The sequence below is a fragment of the Cydia pomonella genome, chromosome 19 (genome assembly GCF_033807575.1).
Source record: "Cydia pomonella isolate Wapato2018A chromosome 19, ilCydPomo1, whole genome shotgun sequence".
NCBI classification, from domain to species: domain Eukaryota; kingdom Metazoa; phylum Arthropoda; class Insecta; order Lepidoptera; family Tortricidae; genus Cydia; species Cydia pomonella.
In genome coordinates, this window is record NC_084721.1 from 2,686,341 (window position 1) to 2,712,556 (window position 26,216).

At 36.8% G+C, this 26,216-nt stretch overlaps 1 protein-coding gene and 1 long non-coding RNA gene across 7 annotated transcripts in view; one reads left to right on the forward strand and one right to left on the reverse strand.

The window, feature by feature from the left end:
- LOC133528681 (sodium/calcium exchanger 3) overlaps window positions 1-26,216 on the forward strand; it is a 263,871-nt gene that overhangs the window by 215,918 nt on the left and 21,737 nt on the right. For 4 of the 6 annotated variants that reach the window (XM_061866147.1, XM_061866152.1, XM_061866150.1 and 1 more), the window contains 2 exons: window positions 19,435-19,577; window positions 25,787-25,886. In XM_061866147.1, coding sequence (XP_061722131.1) covers window positions 19,435-19,577; window positions 25,787-25,886 — 243 coding nt within the window. The remainder of the gene's footprint in view (window positions 1-19,434; window positions 19,578-25,786; window positions 25,887-26,216) is intronic. The other 2 variants (XM_061866148.1, XM_061866151.1) reach the window with 1 other exon arrangement.
- The window catches only part of LOC133528693 (uncharacterized), a 204,025-nt gene that overhangs the window by 54,707 nt on the left and 123,102 nt on the right, over window positions 1-26,216 (reverse strand). The gene's annotated exons all lie outside the window — the stretch shown is intronic.

The window sequence follows — 26,216 nt, forward strand, 5'->3', positions numbered from 1 at the left end:
AAACGGCCGCAAAGCTCAATGTCCTCATCTCCGTTCATGACAGGAAAAACATACGTTAAATCACGTAACCGTCACCTCTATTTAAATTCTACACGATCAAGCGAGTCACTAAGTCAATTTACATAGTAATAATTTTAACAACAACTTAGGGAATCAATAAATTATTTTATTAAATAATTTGTGTTTCTCGATATAGCGTTATGGCCGCCGGCTCGCCCTTAGATTTGGTCAAACACGCTTAGTCTTTCTAAGAATCTTATTCCTCGCGTTGTGCCGGCATTGCCACGGCTCATGGGAGCCTGGGGTCCGGTAGGCAACTAATCACTAGATTTTTGTTTTAGTTTATTTCACAAATCACAATATACAATATACAATTGGCGTAGGCACTAGTTTTTACGAAAGCGATTGCCATCTGACCTTCTAACCCCGAGGGTAATCTAGGCCTTATTGAGATTAGTCCGGTTTCCTCACGATGTTTTCCTTCACCGAAAAGCGACTGGTGAATATCAAACGATATTTCGTACATAAGTCCCGAAAAACTTATTGGTACAAGCCGGGGTTTGGACCCGCGACCTAGAGATTGCAAACCCTCTTGCCGCTAGGACACCAGCGCATTTTAGTATGATGTAATTTTTTTCAGTTTGCGACTTTAAGAACTAAGTACAATAGAATAACTTTATCCTCACAATCTTCCTCGCGTTGTCTCGGCTTTTCACACGGTGGACTTAGGGAGTTTGGGGTCGGCTCTGTATCCCAATCTCAATAATTCACGCGGATTAAATTTTATGAAAGCGACTATCAAACGCAAAGGAGAAACTAGGTTTTAAACTAGATTTCCAATAACTTAGTGCCATAGAATTTTAACAGACGTCATATTTCCCATTATGACGACAAGGTACTAAAATGGTCGAACATTCTGGCTGACGAGGACCTAGAGCCCGATTCCGATTTAACACCTTGTTACGATTTTGATCTTATTTCGATACGACTATGAAGATAGCTCAATGCTGATTGCTGTATGCCGAGTGAAAGCCTTGCTAATCATCAAGACGAGGTCAAGCTCGCATCAAAACCAGTTAGTTCAACACCGTAAGTTGACCCGGGGGTATGTCCCTAAACTACGTCCAAAAGAGAAGTATGGGCACTGTGAATGTCATCTCGCTTTGTGTGGCAGGGCACAGCACAGCGGATGTCATTCCAGATCTAGAGCAGAGCCCAACTGGGGTAGTCTTCCTTGCAGAAAACCGCAGCCAAATAACACTAGACCCTACTCATAGTCTTGTGTTCCTGCCGGTGAGGTTGCCAGAGCTGGCTGTTAGGGCCCGGAACGCGTATGTAACACCTCTGGAGTTCCAGGCGTACATAGGCTACGGAGACTGCTTACCAGCGGCGGGCCATATTTGCCACCAACGTAGTATGAAAAAAAGTTGCTAAATCTGAATTGGGCCCCTAGGTGATCCAAACCACCTGCGGGCATAATGTCATATTGCGATGCAGTTTGTGATAGCACATCGCTAACTTTAATGCATATCTAGGTTTTGCAGGAGACAGTTACCGTAGGAACAGAGTAGGTACTTCAGGTGCATCGGGCTAAGTTCGACAACAGAATAATTTTGAAAAATTATTAAAGCTTCCGTTATTCAAAGTATGTTTTCTTTAGGACATACGGTGAAATTGCGTATAGGTACTGTAGAAGTCTATCTATTCGTCATCCATTTTATCAAAAAAATAAAAGAACCACAAAATTAAAATCAGCCTAGTTACTCTTTATGAAACATTAAAACTATCTGTTAAATCCACTCCGAATCCATCTCGCTGTAATGAGATTTTATTTTATTTTAAAATAATTGGATGTTAGGCAAAAAAACGTGATTGATATGATTCACAGTGTATCTATGTACATATTTACGTAGGTAATGATTTTATGGCTAGTGAAAAAAAAATGATACCCTATATTTAAAAAATGTACTTTGATGTGTTTAAGACGACGCATTGTAAATTTTGGCGTCAGGTATCTTGATTTATCTCAGAATTTTCAAAACTCATTAAAATATTGTTTGGTGAACTACTGAACTAGTTCCTCATAACTTCGTCTTCATTTTTGTAGTTGCCATGATTGATTGGTCAACTTTTATAGCAAAGAAAATCGTATCGAACTTGCCTCTTTTTAAACAACCATTTTCATTGTACATCCAAATGGGACCGGTTCAAGCGTCTAAATTTTCCATGTAAATTAGTCTAAACACACACTAAAATATTGTAGTTGTAATTTTTCGATTAATTCTTGTTTTTTTTTACTTAAACGGTAAAACCCGTTTTACCACATCATACAACCTTATAGAATAAGCTAGTTCAAAAGCAAATTCACTACGCGGGAAGCATCGGAATGAGCGCGGGTTTCGGCAAGCAAGCAAGCAAGCGCCGCATTTTTTGATTTTATTGTTTCGTTTCGTCGCCTTAACTATTTCATAACTAACTAACTAACTGCTTTGGCTCAGCGATCCAAAAAGAATCTTGGCCTCCGAAACGAGAGAACGCCACCTGTCCCGATCCAGCGCGGTTTCCTGCCATGAATTGGCATTCAGCCGACGCCGATTAACTATTTCATAGAGAAATAAAAATACTATGAAAAATTACTTCACTTAGAAGCTTTTTACCGTTCCTTTGTTTTGCGAAACAGGGTCAAAGTTTAATAGTTACGACTTAAATGTAACAAAGAACGTTCAAAACGCTTTTAAAGGTTTACAATGGTTCGTGATCCCTTTCATAAAGGCAAAGGTATCATTAATGTTACTAGCCGGAGCCTTGGCACAGTCAACATTGTTGGGACAGTACGAATAGTTTAATAGTTAGTAGATCTAGAGACTGCCGTACTAGACCTGATTGACACGGTGAAGAAATCCCTAGAGGACAAGCAAACTGCTTTATGTGTTCATTGATCGACCGAGACGACCGGTCTGGCGTCGTGGGTAATATCCCTGCCTATGAAGCCGATGGTTCCGGGTTCAAATCCTGGTAATGGCATTTATTCGTGTGATGAGCATAGATATTTGTGCCTGAGTCATGGGTGTTTTTTATGTATTTAAGTATATATATAACGTTGTATAAGTACCCTCGACACAAGCCATATTGAGCTTACTGTGTATTAATGACTTAGTCAATTTGTGTAATAATGTCCTATAATATTTATTTATTATTATTTATTTATTGATGTCGAGGATGCTTTCGACAACACGCCCACAGAGCCCATACTCAATGGTATGAATGGTATATAGCATGCTTTCGAATAGAGTAGCCACTCTGACTCTGACCCTCAATACCATAGAGCATGAATTTTATCCACAAGGCGGCGTTCTATTCCCACTAGTAGTGAACCAACTTCTTGCAACTATGTCAGGCCAAGACCATGACACGCAAGGATATACCGACGACATTGTAGTCATTGTCAAAGGACCTTGCCTCCACATGATATCCAACCTAATGCAAGGAGCTCTAAACACGATATTCAAGTGGTGTGATTGTGATGCTCGGCAATACTACCTAAATTTCATGTTGCGCTAAAATGTTCCAGCTACTATGATAATATGCAGGTTTTGGAAATTAAAAAAAAAACAATGATGTGAAAATAAGTAAAATTTATCTTATTTTACAGTACTGGTTTTAAATTGTTTACTGTGTTAAAGTGTCTGGAACGCTACAATTTGGCGCGTTTACGTTCTGCGAAGAAATCGACGAAATTAAAACGATAAAAGCACTTTAATTTTACTTCATGCATATTCATTATGCAATCGTCATCTACATTGGAATAGTTGAGGGTAACTAAATGTTTCTTAGGTAATTTCATATCTATGGAAAAAGGGTGAGTATAGACGCGAGTAAAATAGTATAACAAAAGAATAAAAATAAAAGAGCGTCCCATTTTAAAGGGCGGCAACGCACTTACAATCCCTCTGGTGTTGCAGGTGTCCATGGGCGACGGTAATCGCTTACCATCAGGCGATTCGTCTGCTCATTTGCCTCGTATATCATTAAAAAAAACAGGAACATTTTGTAAGTGTGGTTGATAGCTACACATAAATGTTTGTGATTCAAATGTTTTATAAGGAAATATTTCAATCGTTTTACGGCTTATTTTAATAACTTAAGGCACGAGATACCCTTATAACCTTCAGCTAAATGGATTCGTGTCGTATAGCACCAAGCGAATTAATAATAAATTGTTTTAGTTTTTAGAAAAAACTTACCTATTTACTTATTGTTAAAATAGAACCTATTTCGGAAATATTAGAGTAAAATACGTATTTAAGATATTTAAACAACGACCAAGTTTTAAATTTGTAAGGTTAATAGTGACCGAAATTTACTTATAATGGTTCTTACATCTATTAAGTGTTACAAATAAAGGATTCTGAATCTGATTCTAGTTCGAAATTTAAAATTTTACGGCAGAAAACTCCCGTTTCGCTGGTTTTGTTGACTTCGGGGCCCTTTCACTAGCAGAAGTCCGCTATTTTGATCCATTTTTCGTTTCGGCGTACACGGTGAATCCATGATTTATCCGCTGTCACGAATCGACGTAAAAATCATTGAAATTATGCTCGAAATTTGTAACACGATATCGGTTTTCAACGGCTTTGAGCAAACGCGGCAACCATCTTGCGAAAAGCTTTTTCATACTTCAAATATTCTGCAAGATATGAAAAACTCGTTCAGATGGAATGGATTTGTTGTAGATCTATAAACATAAAAGAAATCAAACAAAATACAAAACGAGGTGTAAGTTCTAAACTTAAATGAAAAGGAAAATATCTCAACGAAACTGTTAGTTCCCGAGGTACCTACATTTCAACTTCACATCGGCTATTACAGCAAGAATCCCATCGTAGTTTGCCCGTAAGTCCGCGGCGGGTGAGGCCCAATTGCCGATTGGCGGACGAATGACTGCTTTTAACCGTAAGGCTACGATATGGAGCTGCTAGCGACGAGCGACAGCGATGAGCGGCAAACGGCAAATTTGCTTGTAGGTTGTACATAGTATTCTATACGTTGCTTCATATGTAATACTCGTAGGATGCTAGAAGTAGCCGCGCAGAGAGCGATAAGGGGGCTTTCAATCTCAAGCGGACGAACGATACCTTTAACAGTTAGGCTACGAGTATGACGTGAAGCTGCCAGCGGCAACGGTGAGCGACAAGCGGCAGTCAAAAACATCAAGCACATTTAAAACCTGTCAAGATTCTATTTGGGCCTGAGATAGTATCGCTGCAAGTAGCTTTCATATGGCAATAACGTTGTAAAGTCATATAAAATGCCAGGTAAATAAAATATAAAAAAATACGGTCAATTTATCGGCGACTAATTTAAAAACAAAATACAATACTACTTAGTTTTTTGGAATGCCACGCAATCCTTCGTCTTTTTATTGATGTAAGTATATTTTTTTGCCAAAATCGTTTATAATTGCGAAATATTTTCTTCTCGTTTCTGTGTCAAAGAGTCTCTTTGCCAGTTTTTTTAATACCACGACGGTGGCAAACTAGCATACGGCCCGCCTGATGGTAAGCAGTCACCGCAGCCTATGGACGCCTGCAACTCCAGAGGTGTTACATGCTCGTTGCCGACTCTTTAAAAACCTGTAGGTACACTCCTGTAAAATAAATTAGTACCACTAAAAGGCCACAACACGACAAGGACCAAAAAAAATTGATATGAAAATATCAATCAAATCAATCAATCAATCAATCAAATCATTTATTTGCTAAAATACAGTCAGGTGGATCTTAAATACATTTTTACGAACAGTGTATTCAGCCTGCGATTGGGCATGCAAATATTATACAAAAATTATCTTAACCTAAGCATGCAGCATGCATGAATTACATTACAATAAATTTAATAGAGATATGGCTTATAATCTAAATATTCTTTAATTGAGTAAAATGCGTTTTTTATTAAAAAGTCTAACAAGTATATCTTAAATTGAGGCATGTCTGATTCTATTATTTTGTCAGGTAACTTATTATATAATGTATTCGCCATGCCAAATACACTTTTTTCACGCAGGGCTGTGTGTGACTTTGTGCACGTAATTTTGTGTCGTTGACGAATACTATTAAAGCCAGTGAATTTATGTTTATTTAACTTTACATACATAATAACTTCAAATATATATAGACAGGGGAATGTTAAAATTTTCAGGTCAATATAGAAACGTTTGCAATCATCACTTTCCCTTAGCCCGCAAACAGATCGTAAACATTTTCTTTGTGCTTTAAAAGCCAAATTTCGATCTGTCGAATTTCCCCAGAAAATGATACCATAGCGCAGTGTGGGAGTTACGTATGCATGATAAGCAGTGAGTACTGCTGGTCGACTAACTATTTTATTTAATTTGAACAATGCATGTGAAAATGAACATAATTTACTACATATAGAGTCAATTTGGTTTTTCCACGTTAACTTATTGTCTAAATTTAATCCTAGAAATTGCGTATTGTTAGTTTCCTCAATTATATAATTATTATATGTCACATTTATGTCAGCCATTCTATTGATCCTTTGATAAAAATTCATAATTTTAGTTTTTTCTAAGTTTATACGTAAATGATTGAGATTAAGCCAATTGATTATTAATTTTAGTGCATTATCTATATTATTTTGACATGTTTGTGGATCATCGCCTGTTACTATAACCGTGCTATCATCAGCAAAGAGAACCATTGGGTAGCCAATTGCTTGTGGCATATCATTTATATAAATGAGAAATAACAGTGGTCCCAATACGCTCCCTTGTGGTACACCATGAGTAATTTCTTTAGAATTAGATGACAGAGTTACTTTACACTTCGATTTTAAACTTATATTATCTATTTGAACCACTTGTTTTCTACCAGTGAGGTAGGATTTCAGCAATTCGTAGATGTTACCGCGTATTCCATAGTTATATAATTTATGCAATAATATATTATGGTCAACAAGGTCGAAAGCCTTACTTAAATCCATGTATAGTGCGCACACAGGTTTGCTTTTATCTACATTTGCCACTACTATTTGTAATAAATCGAAAATAGCCATATTTATTGACTTATTTTTACGAAACCCTTTTTGTTCCTGAGCAAATAGGTTATTTAATTCAAAATATTGACTTATTCGGCTGCTAATCACTCTTTCTATGATTTTTGAAAAAATAGGAAGGAGAGCAATAGGTCTGTAGTTCTCCATATTCTCTTTGTCACCTTTTTTAAAAAGAGGTCGCACAATCGCCAATTTTAACTTTTCGGGAAAGATGCCCTGATCTATACATAAATTAATTATATAACTAACGGGTACTGATATGACACCTGCAACTCTTTTAATAATTTTGGTGCATATTCCATCATAACCCGTGCTATTATTGTTTTTTAGAGAATAAATTATATTGGTAACTTCTTCCGGGCTTGTTGGTTGCATAAATAAGGATTTTGATGAACTATATTTCAATGTATTATGTCGGTTTAACGTATTATTCGATATTACATTATTACAATTATTAGATTCTGAAATTAATTTAACTTGATCAATAAAATAATTATTAAATTCCTCAGCAATTAATTGAGGGTCAGTTATTATATTTAAATTATGTTTTATATGAGAGATATTTTCCTCAGGAAGGAAAGTCTTAGTTCTATTAACAATATTCCAAGTGGCTTTCGATTTGTTTAACGAATTTTTTATGTAGTAGTCATTTTGAGACTTTTGTGTCAAAGATATAATTTTTCTTAGGCGCTTGGAATATTGTTTAAAAATCCGTTTGTTATTTTCATTTGGGTTTATTCTACATTGCCATAACAAAGATCTCTTTTTTGCACAACATTTCTTTATACCTGAGGAAATCCATTTTGGTTTTTTTGTAAGGCCCATTTTTAATCTAACAAAAGGAAAACACAAGTTATAAAACAATAAGAAGAGGTGTATGAACTTATTATACGCTTCGCTAGCATTATTTGCCATATAAACAGAATTAAAGCTTAAGCTCTGTAGACACTCATTGAACTTAGTTATATTTTCGGCACATAGGTCTCTTCGTTTCACGTACCAATGCGATAAAAGGCAAGTTTTTTTGACCGGGCAATTCATTATTTGTGCAGTATGGTCTGATAGAGCAAAGTCTGTAACTTCTGTTTTGCCACCTCGAACATTATGAAGTATGTTATCGATACATGTATTGCTAAGTAACCTCGTAGGCGTTTTTACGCTTAATCTAAGATTGTAACTAGCGAGTAAATTTCGAAATTCGGCCGCAAGTGTTGTTCTTTTCAAAATGTCTATATTAAAGTCACCGCAAATAACAATTTTTTTATTTTTTGTGCATAATTTATGTAAAATTAATTCTAATCTACTTAAAAACATATTGATAGTTGTAGAGTCATATTTAGGAGCTCTATAGATACAAATAATTATAGTTTTTAAATCTAATAGCTCTACAGCTGAACATTCCAATAGATTTTGACAAGACAACTTTACAATGTCGGACAGAGTTTTAAATTTAAATTTATTTTTTACTAAAATACATGACCCACCATGTCTATTTTCTCGGCAGAAGAGACTTGCCAATTTGGCAGTTAGGTACATAGAGCTGTAGTTGGTCACCTTGTTTCATGTTGTGTTCGGTTATACAGAGAACATCTACATTTTTTCCAGAATCCTGAAGTTCGTGTAAATGGACGATAAGTAAGTCGGTCTTATTTATCAAACCGTTAATGTTTTGGTGTAGAATGAAAATATTACTAAGCACGAAAAAGCTCATTACTAATAGGATTGTCGTTACTTGTACTCTGAACCTGCGATTTGAGTGGTGATGTTACTATTTCATCATAATTCCAAACATAATTTTCAATTTCCAGCATAAATTGTTTAAGACTTAAAAATGCAGCTCTTGTGCCAAACTGTGTTAGTTTACCAGAGTAATGTGAAAACATATCGAAGGTTAAGTCACGGTTAGTGTCAAATAAATAGGCATAATTTTTATTCTGTATATCCATATACAACAGTTTACCAAACATTTCTACTTTGAAGTTGTGTATAGGTGCCCCACAAATATATGTAGGCAAACAAATTATCTTATTTGTGTGAGTTATTTTTGAGAGCGATTCACGTAAGCAGTTAACCAAATCAATGCCGTCATGTGTATTACTTAAGTCCTCTTCACCAATAAAAAATATACAATAATCATTCATAGTGAAATTCTTCAATTTATTACCTATATTATTTAATAATACGTTTATACCACAGTTTGTGGTTTTATAATGACAATAATTTACATTGCTTTCGAAAGTGCGTTCAGTGGCCTTCAATATGCCACTATTTTTCATGTTACTTAAAATACATAGTTGAGTAGGTGGCTTATGCATAGGCTGCTGAGGAGATGACGGTAGAGATGGGGGCGGCGATAGCTCCTGGTTCTCGGTTGAGTGTCCTGAATTTGTACTGCTCCTTTCTCTTTCTCGAGATTGATCTAAATCTAATTTTAAACGCTGCAAATTTTTTGAAGGATCTTTATTTTTAATTTTTATTTTTTTTGAAGTAGATGAGCATATGTGCCTCAGTTTATTTATTGTCTTTTCATTTCCCTTATAAGTTTTTGCAAACTCCCATTTTCTAAAAGCAAGGTTTGAATTTCCAGTTCAGCCGATTGCAATCTTAATTCTAAGCTTTCAAATTTCTTTTTGTATTCTTCTAGTGTCTCTCCACAAGTGTTGCACATGCTTGGCAAACTTCTGTTATGAAGGCTTGAGTCCATCATTGTATTGCTTTCTGAATTATTTGAAAGGTCAGATGCGTACGATTGTGAAGAACTGTCAGATTCAGGTAGTTGCGTTTGCGGTTTTTTTCTGTGGGTTACGTTTTTTTGGGACGGAGTACTATTAGCAGTATAGAAAGTACTTGGCGAGTCGGTTATGATATCCGCGACCGGACTTGGTTGGCTTACGGGTAAGTCATCAATGTTTTGCTCTTCGCATTGTGTAACGGGCGGGTGAGTATTGGGGGGCTCTTCAAGAGCCGGTGACGACTTCTTTTTCTTAGTATAATTTGTTTTGTGACAATCCTTATTTTTTGGCAAAACAGTATTTTTAGTCAAAATTTGATTTGGAGTGCTTGTACCTGGGCGACAATGTAGGCACGTCCATGATTTCTTACTTTCTGCTGTCATTAAAAGGAATAGTTTTAGGGATCTGCCTGCGCATTGTATATCATATACTTTCTTGCAACTGGAGCATTTTAGTATGTCCTTATCTTTCAAAGTTTCACTACATTTAGCGCATACTGGCGCCATCTTACAATTTGTGTGATATACAAGCAAAGCAAATATCATACATACCTACTGCTTACCCAATTTTAATTAGGGCAATTCATTCCGCATGCTTTTATACAATCAAGTCAGATGGATGTCTGAGGGAATGAATTTATAATTAACTAAATTGCTGGAGGGACTGCATGGAGTTTTACAACTGCACAGGTTTAGGCGTGTATCGTGCTGATGTTGGTTGTTCTAAGCTGCGGTAATTATCGATCGATAAGCGTGATACTTGTTTGCCAACGTCATGCTATAAATTGGCATGCACTCGATGTTTTCCACAACCGCATCACTAACTTAACGCTACTGCTCAATTGACCTCTCCGTTCACCGCTAAACGCTTCTGTCTTCGCTAAAACCTAAGCCTTACCCGAGAGCTGGTATTCCCATTCCATACACGTTGTGAGAAGGGAAGCTTCGGAACGATTCCGCTGTCAAATATTTTGGAGATATATCGCGTTTCTTGGCAAGACTGCGCAGATAACAAAGGAAATGTTTTTTGTAAATTCAGGCGATTGCTACTTGGCAAGGAAACGTGTTATCGAACAAAAATGTTAAAAGAATTTTATAATAAATGCATTTTCGTTCGACATGTTTATTGACCTAAAATATTGGTTGAACCAAAACGAATTACAGACTTATTGCTATCTTCTTCTTCGTCGTTCCCTCCAACCACTATGTCTCTTCACTTAACGCGATCAAGGGCTATGTGGGCTGCCCTCTGCATGAAACCACATGCTTGTCATATGGAATCCTACCATCTTGCGGGGACTCTTCCTCTAGTGCGTTTGCCTTCAACTTGGCCCAGTATGATGTCACGTTCGAGGCTGTGGTGTGGCGCACGCAATCGCATTATGTGCCCAAAGAATCTGAGAGCCCTCTCCTGGCAAATTGTTGTGTTATTGCTATAAGCATCTACAAAAAAAACTGTAATAAGCAGTCGTTGCTATCGATACCAAAATTCACTGTATCGAATGAAAGAAGAATACTTTACCAGTCCATGACTTTTCTCCGCAGGCACAGCCAACAAGCATTTCATGCAGTGGTCATTGTCCCGTACAGACGCGAATTTTCTGAAGATTTGCAGGTATAGGAGTTTCTTTTTCTGTGACAAAGTGTCAAAAATATGTCCAAAAAATAATCATCGCCTTTAGGGCGTCCGCTGGCTGCCGCGGTTCTACGGAGTGGGTGAGCGGGTTTACGAAAAATAGGATTTTTGCGCTTGCTTGCTTGCTTGAGCTACATTGATATCTAAAGACAGGCCTTACGGGCAATAAGAATGGGGCCAGTACAGCGGTGTCACGCTCACGAATTCGAGCAAGTCGTGCAGTCTAACGACACAACGTGATTAGTTGATGAGTTCGCATCACGCGCGCGATTGGTCGCAACTAGTTAGGTTAGACTGCACAATTGGTTCGAATTCGTGACTTACATCACTGAATTAGCACACTTCTTAGTGCCCGTAAGGCCCGTCCCTAGATATATGTCAATGAGTTGTAATGCTCGAAGAAAAATGCGTTTGTACGGTGTCCCGTGAAATGCTTCCAAAAAGGCAAACCAGCCGTCAAAATTCTCTAATAAAGTCCCCACAGTAATGCGGCACGTAAATATCTTTACAGCCCTTTATTCAAATCAGAGTCCTTCGCATTGACCTGGAACTCCGCTTTGAATAAAAAGATTTGTTCTGGGTCGGTAATGGAACACAAAACTTCTCGTGCTTGTCCCTGCCCTGTTATATCGATTTATAACAACAAACTAGTGCAGTTAGTAGTGCTTGAGATTTATGTTCAATTCCAATAGGGTACGGAATCTATAAACCAATACCGTCCATAAGCTACATAATATTTACAAGCTGCCCCAGCTGCAGGCTAATAGAACCATATCAATATGTAATTGTGACTTTTATAACCTCTTGAAAAAATATATTTATACAATGAAGACTAACTGCATAAAGACAGTCGTTCTTATGCAGTTAGCTTTAAAAAAAACTGTTGATTCTACTATGGTTGGTATGGTTTATAAAAGTTTGCCAACCCCTGACTCGACAGATATCAAAACTAAAGAAGGCTATCGCAGACTATTACGCTATCAAGTAGCTACTCATATAATGGTCAATTCTCCCTAATAAAGTCATCATCATATCAACCCTCTATCGCCCACTGCTGAACCTCTCTTCTAGTACGCTAGTGGTCCCGATCCTGAGCTAATTACATCCAGAAGTGAGCCGCAATCTTCCGATTGTCGTCCTCCCAATGAGCCAGGAGCTTGTTTCATCCGAAAGCAGCCACCACTCCGATAACATTTTGGTCTACTACTCTCTACCTAACAACATATCCCGCCCGTAAAAAACACCCAAAATAATGTACGAACAAACAGCAACCCAATTAACCATTAGTAGACTTTATATCTTCACAATAAGGGTTACATTTGATCAATTTACTTCCTTTATTCAAAGCGGGCGATCCAACTGACCCGTACCTACTACAATTTGAATAAAAAGATTGTTGTGTGTAATGGGACACGAAACTTTCCGTGCGAGTCCCAGTTTCATGGGATTATGACACATGCCAACAATGTCTAACTAATGGGTTAAGTGAGGAAAGGTGTTTTTGGGATGAAACTATCCCTACTACATATAATAATTATTTTATAAGGCCTATTTTAGATATAAGCTAGTTATAGTAATCATCTGTATATATCCATTATGTATATTGTTATTGTCAATAAATCGTTTTTTTTTTTTTTTATAATTATTATTCGAGAGTAACTCTATCTGCGCTGAACCGATTTAGATAAAATTTGGAATGTAGATTAAGTAGTTTGAGGCCTTAGCAAGGGCAAGAACAATAAGATTAAAATATGGTTTTTGTCAATTATCGTCACACACAGACGAAGTCAGAATGTTTTTTATGATTGGAAATAAAATTAAAGCTGCATACTCCTTTACAAATAGGGTTGTTTCCAATTTATTGAAACGCTTGTATTACGTTCTATATTAACTAAAAGTTGCCCTAAAATTCAACTTTTATACTAAAAACGGCTTTAAATATGTTAAATTAACAAAATATATTTTGACATATGCTTTCGCGCCCAAAACGCTCTTTGAAAATTGTGTGACGTCACAGTTTACGGTTTGACACATAACTACATACACACGTGGAAGATACGAAGTGTCAACTGACATTTGTCATTTGTTGTTTATCGCCTAACTGTCAACAGTGTCAATCCGAGAGTTGTGACGTCATCAGAATCTTCAAAGACGTTTCGAGTTTGGTCACGTGACGTGTGCCAAAAGATATTTTAAATTCAATATTTACAAAAATATGGTCATTACAGGTCCCCTAAAAGTAGTTTAACATGTTCTTATAATCCAAAAGAATTTATTGGGATACAATTGTGCCCTAAAATTTGTAGATGGAAACAACCCTATTATAAACTTTTTCATGCATTTTTCAAGATTAATACGCTATCCCCTTGGATTGTTTTTATGGTGACGTTCGGATAGCAACTGCAGCTCCATTACTGTTGCAACATTACCGCTGTGACATAAAATGAGTGACGGATTGAACGTCATAATCAGAGCAGAATTTAATATAATAACTAGTTGTTCGCCCCGAACTGGGAACTCGCGGTACGCCAAAGGATAGAAAACCACGTGCAATTTATTGCAAGGTCTGTGGAGCCCTTAACTGATAAATTTAAGTCACCATAGCGATTAAAATAAACTGTATCTGTGGCAAACCATAATCTTTCTTGTCAAATAACTAAATTATGTAGAATTTATTTTGTTTTTATCTTGCTAATTGTTACAAAATCGTTAATTTAAAAACAATATTATAAATGTGTAAACCAAGCCCTTTCATTTGATACAAAACTCGGCCATACTTTTGTGCAAATAAGATAACCAGAATAGCAAAAGCCCTCACAAATAGCTTTTTGGACTTCTAGGCTCTACTAGCTCCATTACTTCTTCATCCGAGCCTGCTCATAATTTAATGATCCAAATGAGCGTTTACCCAATTTAATTTAAGTTTTTGTCAATCAAACTATCCTCTGATTTCATCTTAAAAACATCTAAATGCAGGGACGTGCCCCTAGCCAGCCGTGTGTTCCAAGTTGAATGTAAGAATAAGAACTACACTTCGCTTCTTCGCTCGCTCGTTCAATAAGGAAATTAACAGATTCAGCGGCAGTAGGTTGTTGACATCCGAATAACACCTTTAAGCGGGTTTTACTGATACATCGTCTCTCACAAAAACATGCACCAAATTTTTGGCCCTTGCTCAAAAGAAGCTTTAATTCCGCAGAAACACTAAGTGCGGCATCGTTAATAAAAATTCGCGTTAACACTCGGGAAAGCGAGAAAAGCGCCTATAGAATTTTAGAGGAAAACCCGTGGAATTTCCACGTTCCCGGGAATTAAGAGCGCTTTATGCTTTCATTTTTATCTGGTTAAGTGTTTTCGCGGACTTTATTTCTGCAGAGCGATGTTAGGTTTTAAAGACGGTTAAGATTTTTATCTGGATATTTTATTTTAGATTAGATATGTTATCTTATTTCGTTATGGTTCGAAAAGCGCTGATAGCCTAGTGGTAAAAGCATGTGACTTTGAATCCGGGGGTCACGGGTTCAAACCCCGGCACGTACCAATTAGATATTTAATACTCGCTTTTCGATGAAGGAAAACATTGTGAAGAAACCGAACTAATCCCAATAAGGCTTAATAGTTTTTTCTGCCCTCCGGGCGGAAAGCGTCAACTTTGCTCCCGCTGCGCTAAACGTAGTTGCCGCTTTCCACCTCCGTCGAGCAGAAAAATAGTATGCGCACCACGGGAGGAAACGTAGGACATTCCATCCCGCGTGTTTGCAATTTGACACGCGGCACGCAATGTCTTTTTTTTTCCTCCCTTGGGACACAAATAACTATTTCTCTCGGTTAGAAGGTCATATAGCAGCCGCTTTAAACTACGCCGATTCTTAAGATTAGTTGCTAAGCGGACCCCAATCTCCCATGAGCCGTGACGAAAAAGTCGGGACAAAAGCGAAGAAGGTGATGATTTCATTATAGTTTGATTAGCACGGGACAAACTGGTCAGAGGAATGCACTAATATTCACAATACCTCTCTTTTGGACGTAGTTTAAGGACATACCCAGGTCTGGGTCCGGGTCGGGCCATATTTTCTGCAAAAATTTAAAAATTGTAAATGAATTGCCAACGAGTATTTTAAAATTTAGCTAGATATATTTGAGTTTCCGTCAAATAAAAGCATTGTGTTTTAACATCAGATTTTTTATTTGGACAACATCATTCTGAATAATTATGAGATTCGACATATGAATCAAGAATATAGTCCGTATTTAGCAACATTAGGTATACTTAAAACATGGTTCCACATTTGCTACAAACTATCTATTGATCACGTCAAATAAAAGCATTGTGTTTTAACATCAGATTTTTTATTTGGACAACATCATTCTGAATAATCATGAGATTTGACATATGAATCATGAATATAGTCCGTATTTAGCAACATTAGGTATACTTAAAACATGGTTCCACATTTGCTACAAACTATCTAATGATCACATTAAAATTTAACCCACTATAAACAACTTACAATGTATTTTACTGGCAATAAAGAAACGATAGAGACCGGGAAGTGGTTTATTATTACATTATTCTGATAGTTTACAGTTTTCTGCTGTAATCCGCTGAATTTTAAACCTAGATCTAAGAGGAAGCGAATGAGAAAGATTATAAATGAAGATATTATATAATATTATTCACACACAGGTGCAAAACTGAGATAGAAAACTATTTATATGATGTATAAAGGGGCCCGCTGATTACCAGTTCGCCGGACGATATTGGCCTATCAGTTATTCGCGATTGACAGCTTTTGTGAATAACTGACAGGCCGATATCGTCCGGCGAACTGGTAATCAATGAGCCCCTTTAGTCCGGGGCTCCGGACATTCCCCCTCTTAGCACACTTCATCTATATATACTTCTGTAGTGACAGAAAAAAATGTGCAATAGCTGTATTTGCGTCGCCAACATAATAAAATAAAGAAATAAATAAATATTATAGGACATTATTACACAAATTGGCTAAGTCCCACAGTAAGCTCAATAAGGCTTGTGTTGAGGGTACTTAGACAACGATATATATAATATATAAATATTTAACTGGGTCGGCGTCTTCGGGAGAGGGGCTGCGACCCCCCCCCCCCCCCCCCCCCCCCCCCTTTGGATTGTACAGTACAGTACAGTCAAAGTGGCCAAATAGTTCGGTACACCATACTAAATATATGTATATGGTATGGTGGTGGAGGGTTGGGTAGGAGGCGCATATTAATATTGATGTTTGTTCGATTACACTATTGTTTTGATAATTTAAAGAACCATTTCCCGATTTGGGCCATATGGCGTGCAGCGATAATTTCTATATCAGTGTTTTACTTCAGAGGAGTATATGTCCAGAAAAATATCTTTAGTGCCGTTTAGCGAATGCGCCTCAGTTTACAGGATGTTGAAAAATAAAAATTGCATCTTGAGGAATATAAAATCGAAAGTCTTTCAATACTTGCGCTCTTGTCTGCTGTGATACCCGGAACCGTCCTGAAAGACAGCCGAAAATGCATTGAGATTGTGTACTGGATGCTCTTGACATGTCAAGTCTGATAAGATTTTTTTTTCTTCAGAACTTTCTTCGATAGATTGTATTTCAATATTATCGTTATTTTTCGATTGTCTATTTCGAATAAATCTTTGCCAACATTTCTGACAAACGCAATCATTGGGACTTAAGGAACGACTACTACTGGATGGAAGTTGTTGAAAATATTCATAGGCTTCTTCATTTATTTCAGAACCAGAAAGAGTATATGTTCGCAAACGTTTTCTATTTCTTATAAGATTTACTCCACAAGAAATACAAATAAGTTTTTCGCTAAGGCCAGTAGTCCTTTCGGGCTGTCCCCGCACCAGAAGCTGACCATTTCCTTCTGATGCATCCGCCGCTTGCATCTCTTCCCCTCCAGGGCGGACTCCAGAGGCATCACAACGCATCGAATCTTTTAATCTTCTTGCCATGACGGCGTAATTCGCATCCAGGGGCTTAGCCGGTCAAAATCATACTTCTGACCGTTACCACCGTCACTACGAGGAGGTGCCCTGGATGCAAGAAGACTTGAGATGCTTTAAAAATAGGTACTGAAAAGGATTTTTTTTAATAAAACAAAATTTTTGGTGTCTTCGAGTCATACAGTTGGACCTCCTCTAAAACCTCACGCATTCAACGCAAGGATAAAAAGACACTAGATTGATATTGTACTAATTAAGTACTTCTTATTAGTATACAATTTAGTTCTGCACGCGCATGGCCCAAAACCACCTTTAAATGGGGCACAGTTCTTTGTGATAATAATTTATATAAATAAAAATAGTTAATTTGGTGTAATATTTATAAATACTTAAATACATAGAAAACATCCATGACTCAGGAACAAATATCCATGCTCATCACACGAATAAATGCCCTTACCAGGATTTAAACCCGGGACCATCAGCTTCGTAGGCAGGGTCACTACCCACTAGGCCAAACCGGTCGCGCGGAACGCGGTCTTATTCGCGAGTCGTATACATATAGGTAGGTACAGATAGGTAGGTACTCGTACGCGTAATTACCGTATATGGAATATATCGGCGTACCACTCACTGAACAGACAGATGCGTAGACCGGGAATAAAAACTTCCATGCAATAGAAAACACTTCTGCAGCTATCTTTACATAAACATAACCCTAAAATTGTATCATCCTCTTGTAGGTACCCAAAACTTATATTGTATCTGTATCAGAAACACGGCTTTAAAGAGCTTAGAAACAAACCTATTTTCGTTCTGCGGGCTTATCCGTCTCTGTTTCATGCTCAGCCGGATCAGAGTAATCGTTCGTGAAACATTTCATTTCAAGCATTTTATTGGAATCTCTTGAACGGCATTTGAACAATAAAAATGTATTATTGTTTTTGATTAATATGACTACCTACTTACATATTATAAAACAAAGACTCTCCTGCGTCTGTCTCTCTGTATGTTCGCGATAACCTCAAAAACTACTGAATGGATTTTCATGCGGTTTTCACCTATCAATAGAATATTTTTTGTGGAAGGTTTCAGTGTATGATTTGTTAAGGTTAACCCGTGCGAAGCCGGGCCGGGTCGCCTGCGCTATGTGATGTTGCACGATAAATGCGACTTTAATACGCCTGCTGGTTTGTATGTGTTTGTTATTTGTGCATCTGTTTGTATAGTAAGATTCGCTATAATATTTAGAGATTGAATGTGTGTGAGTGTTATTGTAACTACTATATCAGATTTACAATATAATTTCAGAACATGCCTGAAAATCGAAATTAGGTCCAAATTTTAAGTAATTCTACTTTGAAGCCTAACTGCAAAACTTTTACGACGTTTAACTCAAATGTGTGTAATACAGGGACTGTTGCGAAGTTTTTGCTATTAGGCTGTCATTTAATGTATTTATAATTTCAGAAGCTCAGAATGATTTCTCATAATTAAAATAAATAAATGATGAATGATTTTATATCTCTGTCCGAAAAAAACGTTTACTTTTGATGTCATAGTCAGTTGACTTCTAAACTATAATATAATGGCAACAATTTATTATAAAAATAGATTGATACTAATACTGATCAAGATTTGAGCTTCATTTTTATGAGATGCGTCATACACCGAGATTACGACCGTTACCCATGTGGACCGTTAATATACCCAAACCCCAAAAAAGCACTATTGGCTGAGAAGCCTTAATTTCTGCTTAACCTTTTGACCGCCAAAGACGTCATATGACGTGCTCGGCTACAGCCCAATATCAACCTTCATGCGTACCCACAAGGTTCACGATTACGCGCCGCGTACGACAGGCGTGGCGTTCAAAAGGTTAAACACCATTATCCACATAAAACTACTATGTGCTACTCTACCACCACTTGAAGCCGTGACCTTATTTAACATTACATTTCCACTCCAAATTTTCTTTATCTCCACCCATTCATGGACTTATTTTCTTCGCAGATGATGACAAACCCGTCTACAACGAAGCTAACCACCTGGCGACATTGCCTGAAGAAGAAGCAGCAGTCGCCATGATGGGGCTGCCTCGAGCTGGTGAGATTACCAGGGCACAGCTGAGGATTAAGGAGAGCAAAGAATTTAAGGTGAACAATAATTATGGAACCCATTCTTTTTTTTCTAGTCCACTAATACCACTGGTGATTATGACAGCTAACAGATCTATAATCATTTCATAACAAGAAAAGTAAAATGTACTTTTTGTCATCCTGTTATTAATTAGGCACGAAAGCAAAAAAGATATGATTTTGCCGTCACCATTCTATATTTTTTATAAGGTTATCTCTCCTTCTGTTAGATTATAAGGGTCAAAATTATCTTCGTTGTCTTGTTTTTTTTTTCCAAAAAATGTGAGAGGGTCGAGCTTTTCGTATGTGATTAAATTTTGTTTTTTTGTTTCTCTCATGTAAAATATAATGTATAGCTAGAAAGACACACAATAGCACTCAACTTTTTTATTTATTTAATAGAAGACAAATTGAAGGAAGAATAGAAAAAAAAGAGGCAGGGGAAGACCGAGACGTGCGTTCTTTGACCAAGCCAAGGAGAAAATCAACGTAGTGACTTATCAGGAGCTCAAAACAGGCAGAGAGAAGAACAGAATGGCGGTTACTCCACCGACAAGAGCCAGGCTCTTAAGAGTTATGATGAGAAGACAAAAGCCTGACAGAATGGTCACAAATAAGACAACAAAAATATTTCTGACCCATAACTGAAATGAAATGAAAATGCTTATTTGGGAAACAAACAAATTACAATTACAAAATATAGCTGGAATTTCCTACCAGATGATTAGCATACATCTGTGTCAGGAAACCCCGCTCTTCCGTTTGAGGCTTACGATAGCTGTTTCGGAAATAAACTTTTTGCAAATTTGATTAAATAGTGGTACGAATATAATGACCATTTCAACATTAATAATTCAATAATTCAGTGCATGTGTGTGTATCAATTCTTATTAACCTTGTGAACGCTTTATGTCATAAACACAAACATCACTCAAACGCCAAGCTCCCGGTCGCAAGCGAGCTAATGTAAACCTTACTTTAAAGTAACCTTCACACTTTCAACAGCGTCAACACAACTATACGTGTTACGCTGTATACGCTGTCAACAACGTCCGCCATAACACTTATAGTTGTCCTTGGCGCTGTGAGTACAACTAGTAACGACGACTTTAGGTGTTATTGGCGTTCAAAAGGTTAAGGACCGTACTAGGACTGGTCCAGAACTTACTGTGCTAAGCCCAACTCTGCTGGCATATTGGCAAGTATTACCATCTCGGCATGGTCGGCCTAAGAGGAGATGGCGGGACGACCTGGACGCATTTCTCAACAATTGGGCGGATGCTCCAGTTCATCGGGAAGATTGGAAGTCTAGGGGGGAGGCCTTAGCCCAGCAGTGGGACACTTTATAGGCTCTTTAAAAAAAATACCATCTCAGTCTAGCAAATAGCTGTCGCCCACTCTTACAGAACTCTAAGCCTAATGTGCTCATTGCAGAAGCATCCACATATAATATAGAAAATGATTTCAAATTGAAGCTTTATGCAAATAGAGCCTTATTGACAACAATAAGTACCCTTTTGGTTGAAAATGGCACATATAACCGCTTAAAAGCGTAGCATGTCAGCATAGTGTAAGAATTCAAAGATTGGGATCATTCAGCTCGCACTTCAGTCATGAAATATTACTAAAAACCTGCCAAGAGCATGTCGGGCCAGTGTAGGGTTCCGTAGTTACTCTTCCGTCACAATAGGTAAGCTAAACTGGAGGTTAAAGTATAGCAAATTGTTAACCAAGGGATGAAACGGTACCTTTCACCTGAGTTAAACAAATAGGCAAATTTGCATAATCAGTACCTAATTAAAGTAAGTCTTTTTACTATGAAGGGAAAACTTTTTGCGATAACTCAAAAACAGCTAAACTGATCATGTCCGCTATAGTTTTCATTTAATGTCTTTCTTAAGCTCTACTTCCACGATTTTTTTCATATTTTTTGGACCTATGGTTCAAAAGTTAGAGGGGGGGGACACATTTTTTTTTCTTTCGGAGCGATTATCTCCGAATATATTCACTTTATCAAAAAATGTTTCTTGAAAACCCCTATTAATTTTGAAAGACCTTTCCAACGATACCCCACACTCTAGGGTTGAAGCGAAAAAAAAATTTCGCCCCCACTTTACGTGTAGGGGAGGTACCCTAAAAAAAATTAAATTTTTAGATTTTATTGTACGACTTTGTCGGCTTTATTGATTTATATATCCATGCCAAATTTCAGCTTTCTAGCACTAACGACCACGGAGCAAAGCCTCGGACAGACAGACAGACAGACAGACAGACAGACAGACAGACAGACAGACAGACAGACGGAACCCTGAAAACGATTCATTCAATTGGAACAGATTGTATGTACAGCGAACTGCCAAATTGCATGGTCACATTGCAGCTGTATGCGTAGTCTATTCGCAAAAAAATCGATTCAAATTCGTATCCAATTTACGTCTGGTCTAAAATTTCCCGCCATTATATCCACTCAGACTGTCATCGGTGAAATAAAGTATTTCAAATTCCGAATCTCGTCAATTAAAGCTATAAATATTTCCATCATGGCCGACATTTAAGAGCTCGTTTGTATGGCGCTCGCATTCGACCTTTTTCGAATAAACGGATATTGATAAGATTGAAATTCAGCCCGAGTTTTGATGAAAGGTGGAGCATTTTGATGAATTTAAAAGCAAAATAGCGAAATAATTCATAACAGGAAATACATTATTAATGGAAAACAAAAGCTGAGTTCATACTGTAGGTAGATGCTATAGGATCCAATTCCACATAATGCATGATGATCACATTAAACTTGACCGTTGCATTGTTAAGTGACGATTATTATAACCTGAAAATTGTCAAGATTTATTTTGCTTGTCAAATTAATAACCATGTGTACGTGTACACCGTATGTATTATTTTCACGTAATTAAACACAAAATTGGTACCCGTGCAACAACTAATTCTGACGTTCAAAGAGTCCCCAGGACCAAATTGGGCCAAAAACCAACAGAGTTGAGAGTTATCTTATTTGATAGGTCTTTTTACCTCTTATTTTCTTTATGTGGACGCCAAGTTGAATTTCTACTAGTACAACGCCACAGATGGCGGTTGCGTTCCGCAGCAACTTCCGACGAGTCATGAGTATGGACTCATGACCATTTGAGTCATTTGACCATCCGTAATCATGTCCAGGATGCGACAAATATATAATAATAATTCCAAAAGGATAATTGTTTTGAAAGTCTCCAGAATATTATTTAGAACTCTCTAAATAATATTCGTAATCAACGCAATTCATTTTTAATTCCTACTTCAATCGCTTAGTTACTGTTCTTTGCCATGGTTTAAAAGTCTTGGTTTCGTGACACTGCTCACTGTCGTATTGGGACCTATTGCATTTTCCGAACTATTAAACTTGTCGTTGCGAACGTTCCGAAATGAGCTTCCCCAGAAGTACTCCCCTTGCTATAGTGATTCAAGTGACTCTTAAATACGTTATGTGAATACCTCTGCAGATACCATTTTATGGAACATACCTGGTACCTGGGCTAGGTTTTTTTTTTCCAATAACATTATCAAACTTGGTTGGCGCGATGACCCAAAATGAGTCTTGGCCTCCGACACAAGCGCACGCCATTTTATGATTTTACACGGTCCTGCGTGGATTCTCGCCAGCATTGTAAAACTAATTACCTATACTTAATAAACTGATTTTAAAATTATTATTTTTACAAATATTATAAATTGTACTCAATAATTAAAAAAAAGTAAATCGTTTATACACTGCCTTGTTCAAATTGTTGTTATTGAAAAATTATTTATGCAGAAAATTAAAGGAAAGTTTTTAAACTCTCATTAAGTAGGTAATTTCGTTATAAAACTTAATTAATTATACAGATTTATTCGTTGTTCAAGGCGAAGTACAAGAATGAAAGCATGGACAAGATTACTTGAGCACTTTTGAATGTACAATCAAAAAATTTAATTTTAGTACCATTTCGAACCTAGTACAAAAAACTTAAGTGTTATGTTATATAACTCTAAGGCCCACTTGCACCAATGACTAACCCGGAGTTAACCGGTTAAACCTGGAGTTAGTGGGATGGTATAAGTGGCCTTAATAAGGTAAAGATATATTTCAAAGTGTCAACGCCTCTTAGGGTCTCTTGTACCATCCCACTAACCTGGGGTTACCCGGTTAAACCGGTAACCCAGTGTCAAATTTTACTGGTAACCATGGTAATGCCTGGTTAAGCCGGTTAACCCTGGGTTAGTGGGATGGTGCAAGTGACGCTTTGATACTAGGTTAGCTGTTTATAATATTTAAAAAAAAATCTGACCATCCAATCCATATTTTATTAGTTAATCAGAAACACAATTATATGTTAGTACTTTTTTTTTACTTACATATATAAACACTTATAACTATAACTACCCGGGGTTAACCGGTTAACCCCGGGTTAGTGGGATGGTGCAAGTGACGCTTAAAGTTTATGTCGATTTATAGACGCTAAAATCACAATGAACGCGCAAAACACATACCTCATAACTTGACCACAGAATATGATGTCTCTTTGTTATTACTAAGATGTATAAGTACTTAACAGTGTACTAAATACTAATTACGTAAATGAAATTATACGAAGAAAGTCCAATAAAGCGGCTTCACTCGACTGATTACACAAATCACGCGAACAGCTGATAATAAACTATATAAAGTCAATTAACTATTCTTATTACAGACACGCGGCTCCTCTTCATTCGATTTTCATTCTTATACGCAACACATATGGTTGATATTGGTGTACACGTGGGCATAAATGTTGCTTACATCGTTAGGCACAGGGCTACACTTAGGCGATCCTTGGAAAACTCTGCCATTTCCGTTGATTGCGGATTGACGACCGAAGGTCGGATATAATGTACCTATTCAGGAGGTTTACTAGGGAAAAGGAGGAATTTATATTATGTGTGTATTGGCAACATTACGGATTATCTAAAAATTTCCTTGGCCTTGCTTTATGTAGGTTGATTCATTCATTCAACTACCGACCTTTGTCACTTCCACCGACCAAAACCAACTATCGTCAAAATTCATACTTTGTCCGAGCTCCGAGGTCAATGAATGAACTGTGTCATAGCAACAATCAACTGGATTTACATCTAATGAAACCTGCTATAATTAAAAACCTCATGGCATCTAGTTTCTTTGCTCCCCTGCCTGCAGAAGATTAGCATAGGTTTAATTTTAATTATTGATTTAAATAAGAAACAAATTACTTCTTTCTTTTCTCATAGCATGTTTTGGCGTTTGTAAAGTCTTTAATTTTGTGCTAACCTGTAATATGACTACCTTTGTATCCTGTCTGTGGAAACCTGTAATTGGCTTCCCTGATACATATTTATGTTAACCTAGTTTTAGTTTACTTAAGCTGTTGGTTTTCCGAATAAAATAAAATAAAATAGGTTGATTCATACGTCGTGATCAGAAATATGTGTTTCTTATCCTTACTCAGTATGTATAGTATAAACACTTGTACGTAAGAATATTCAAAAAAGTCTAAACGTATTTTGTTGTAATTATGCATTTTACATACATGTAAAACAACAAATATTTTTTAAAGGAAAATAGAACCAGGTAACAACAGACGGGTGTATTAAATTATAAAAAAAAAATACCATTATAGCTGCCCTACGCCTAACAACGGGATAATTATAAAACGTATATATTTTTTATTTACCTACTATATTTTCGTGCAATACTTACCAGGTTAAAAGTGATTCAATATCATTTTATGCAGAGTATCAGATTAAATATATACATTGTTAAATTTATATTTATAATTCTTGTTAAGTCGGTAATGGAAATGACTCCAATTCAGTTAAGTAATTAATCAATATCATTTTATGCAGAATATCAGATAAAATATTTACATTATTAAATTTATATTTAATAATTCTTGTAAAGTCGATAATGGAAATTACCCCAATCTACTTAAGTCATTATTTAATATCATTTTATGCAGATTATCACATAAACTATATACATAGTTAAATTTAAATTTAATAATTCGTGTTAAGTCGATAATGAAAATGACTCCAGTTCATAAAATTAACCGTCCATTCATTACTGTTCCAGCATATTGTTGTAAGCATTTCTTTATCTCCGCACATCCCAGAATGCAAGTTGTCTGTACTAAGGCTCATTCTAAACTATTCCTGCAATCTTTGTTCTTTTGTTTTAGAACACGGTGGACAAGCTGGTACAAAGGGCGAACGCATCTATAATCATAGGCACGTCGTCGTGGAAAGAACAATTCTCTGAGGCGCTCACTGTCAGCTCGGGTAAGAAAATTTATATCAATTTCTGCCGTGTTACGCGCAATTCCGTTAACTTAAGTTAGAAGAGTTACAGATACCCAGTCTAAATCGTCTTAAAAACCATTAAATATATATCTACTAAAACAAATTTTTGAAAATGTTAACTATTTACTGAGAAAAACATGACTAAGTCATGTAACTTAATTTTTTACCGATGGCGTCAAGCACATTACCTTTAACCTAAGTTTCATGATACTTATATGGGTGACTAGCACAACCATAATTTCACCATTGTTTCGTAAGTTACCGGAGTAATGCATGACTAGCCAAGCGCTTTTTTTATACTACGTTGAT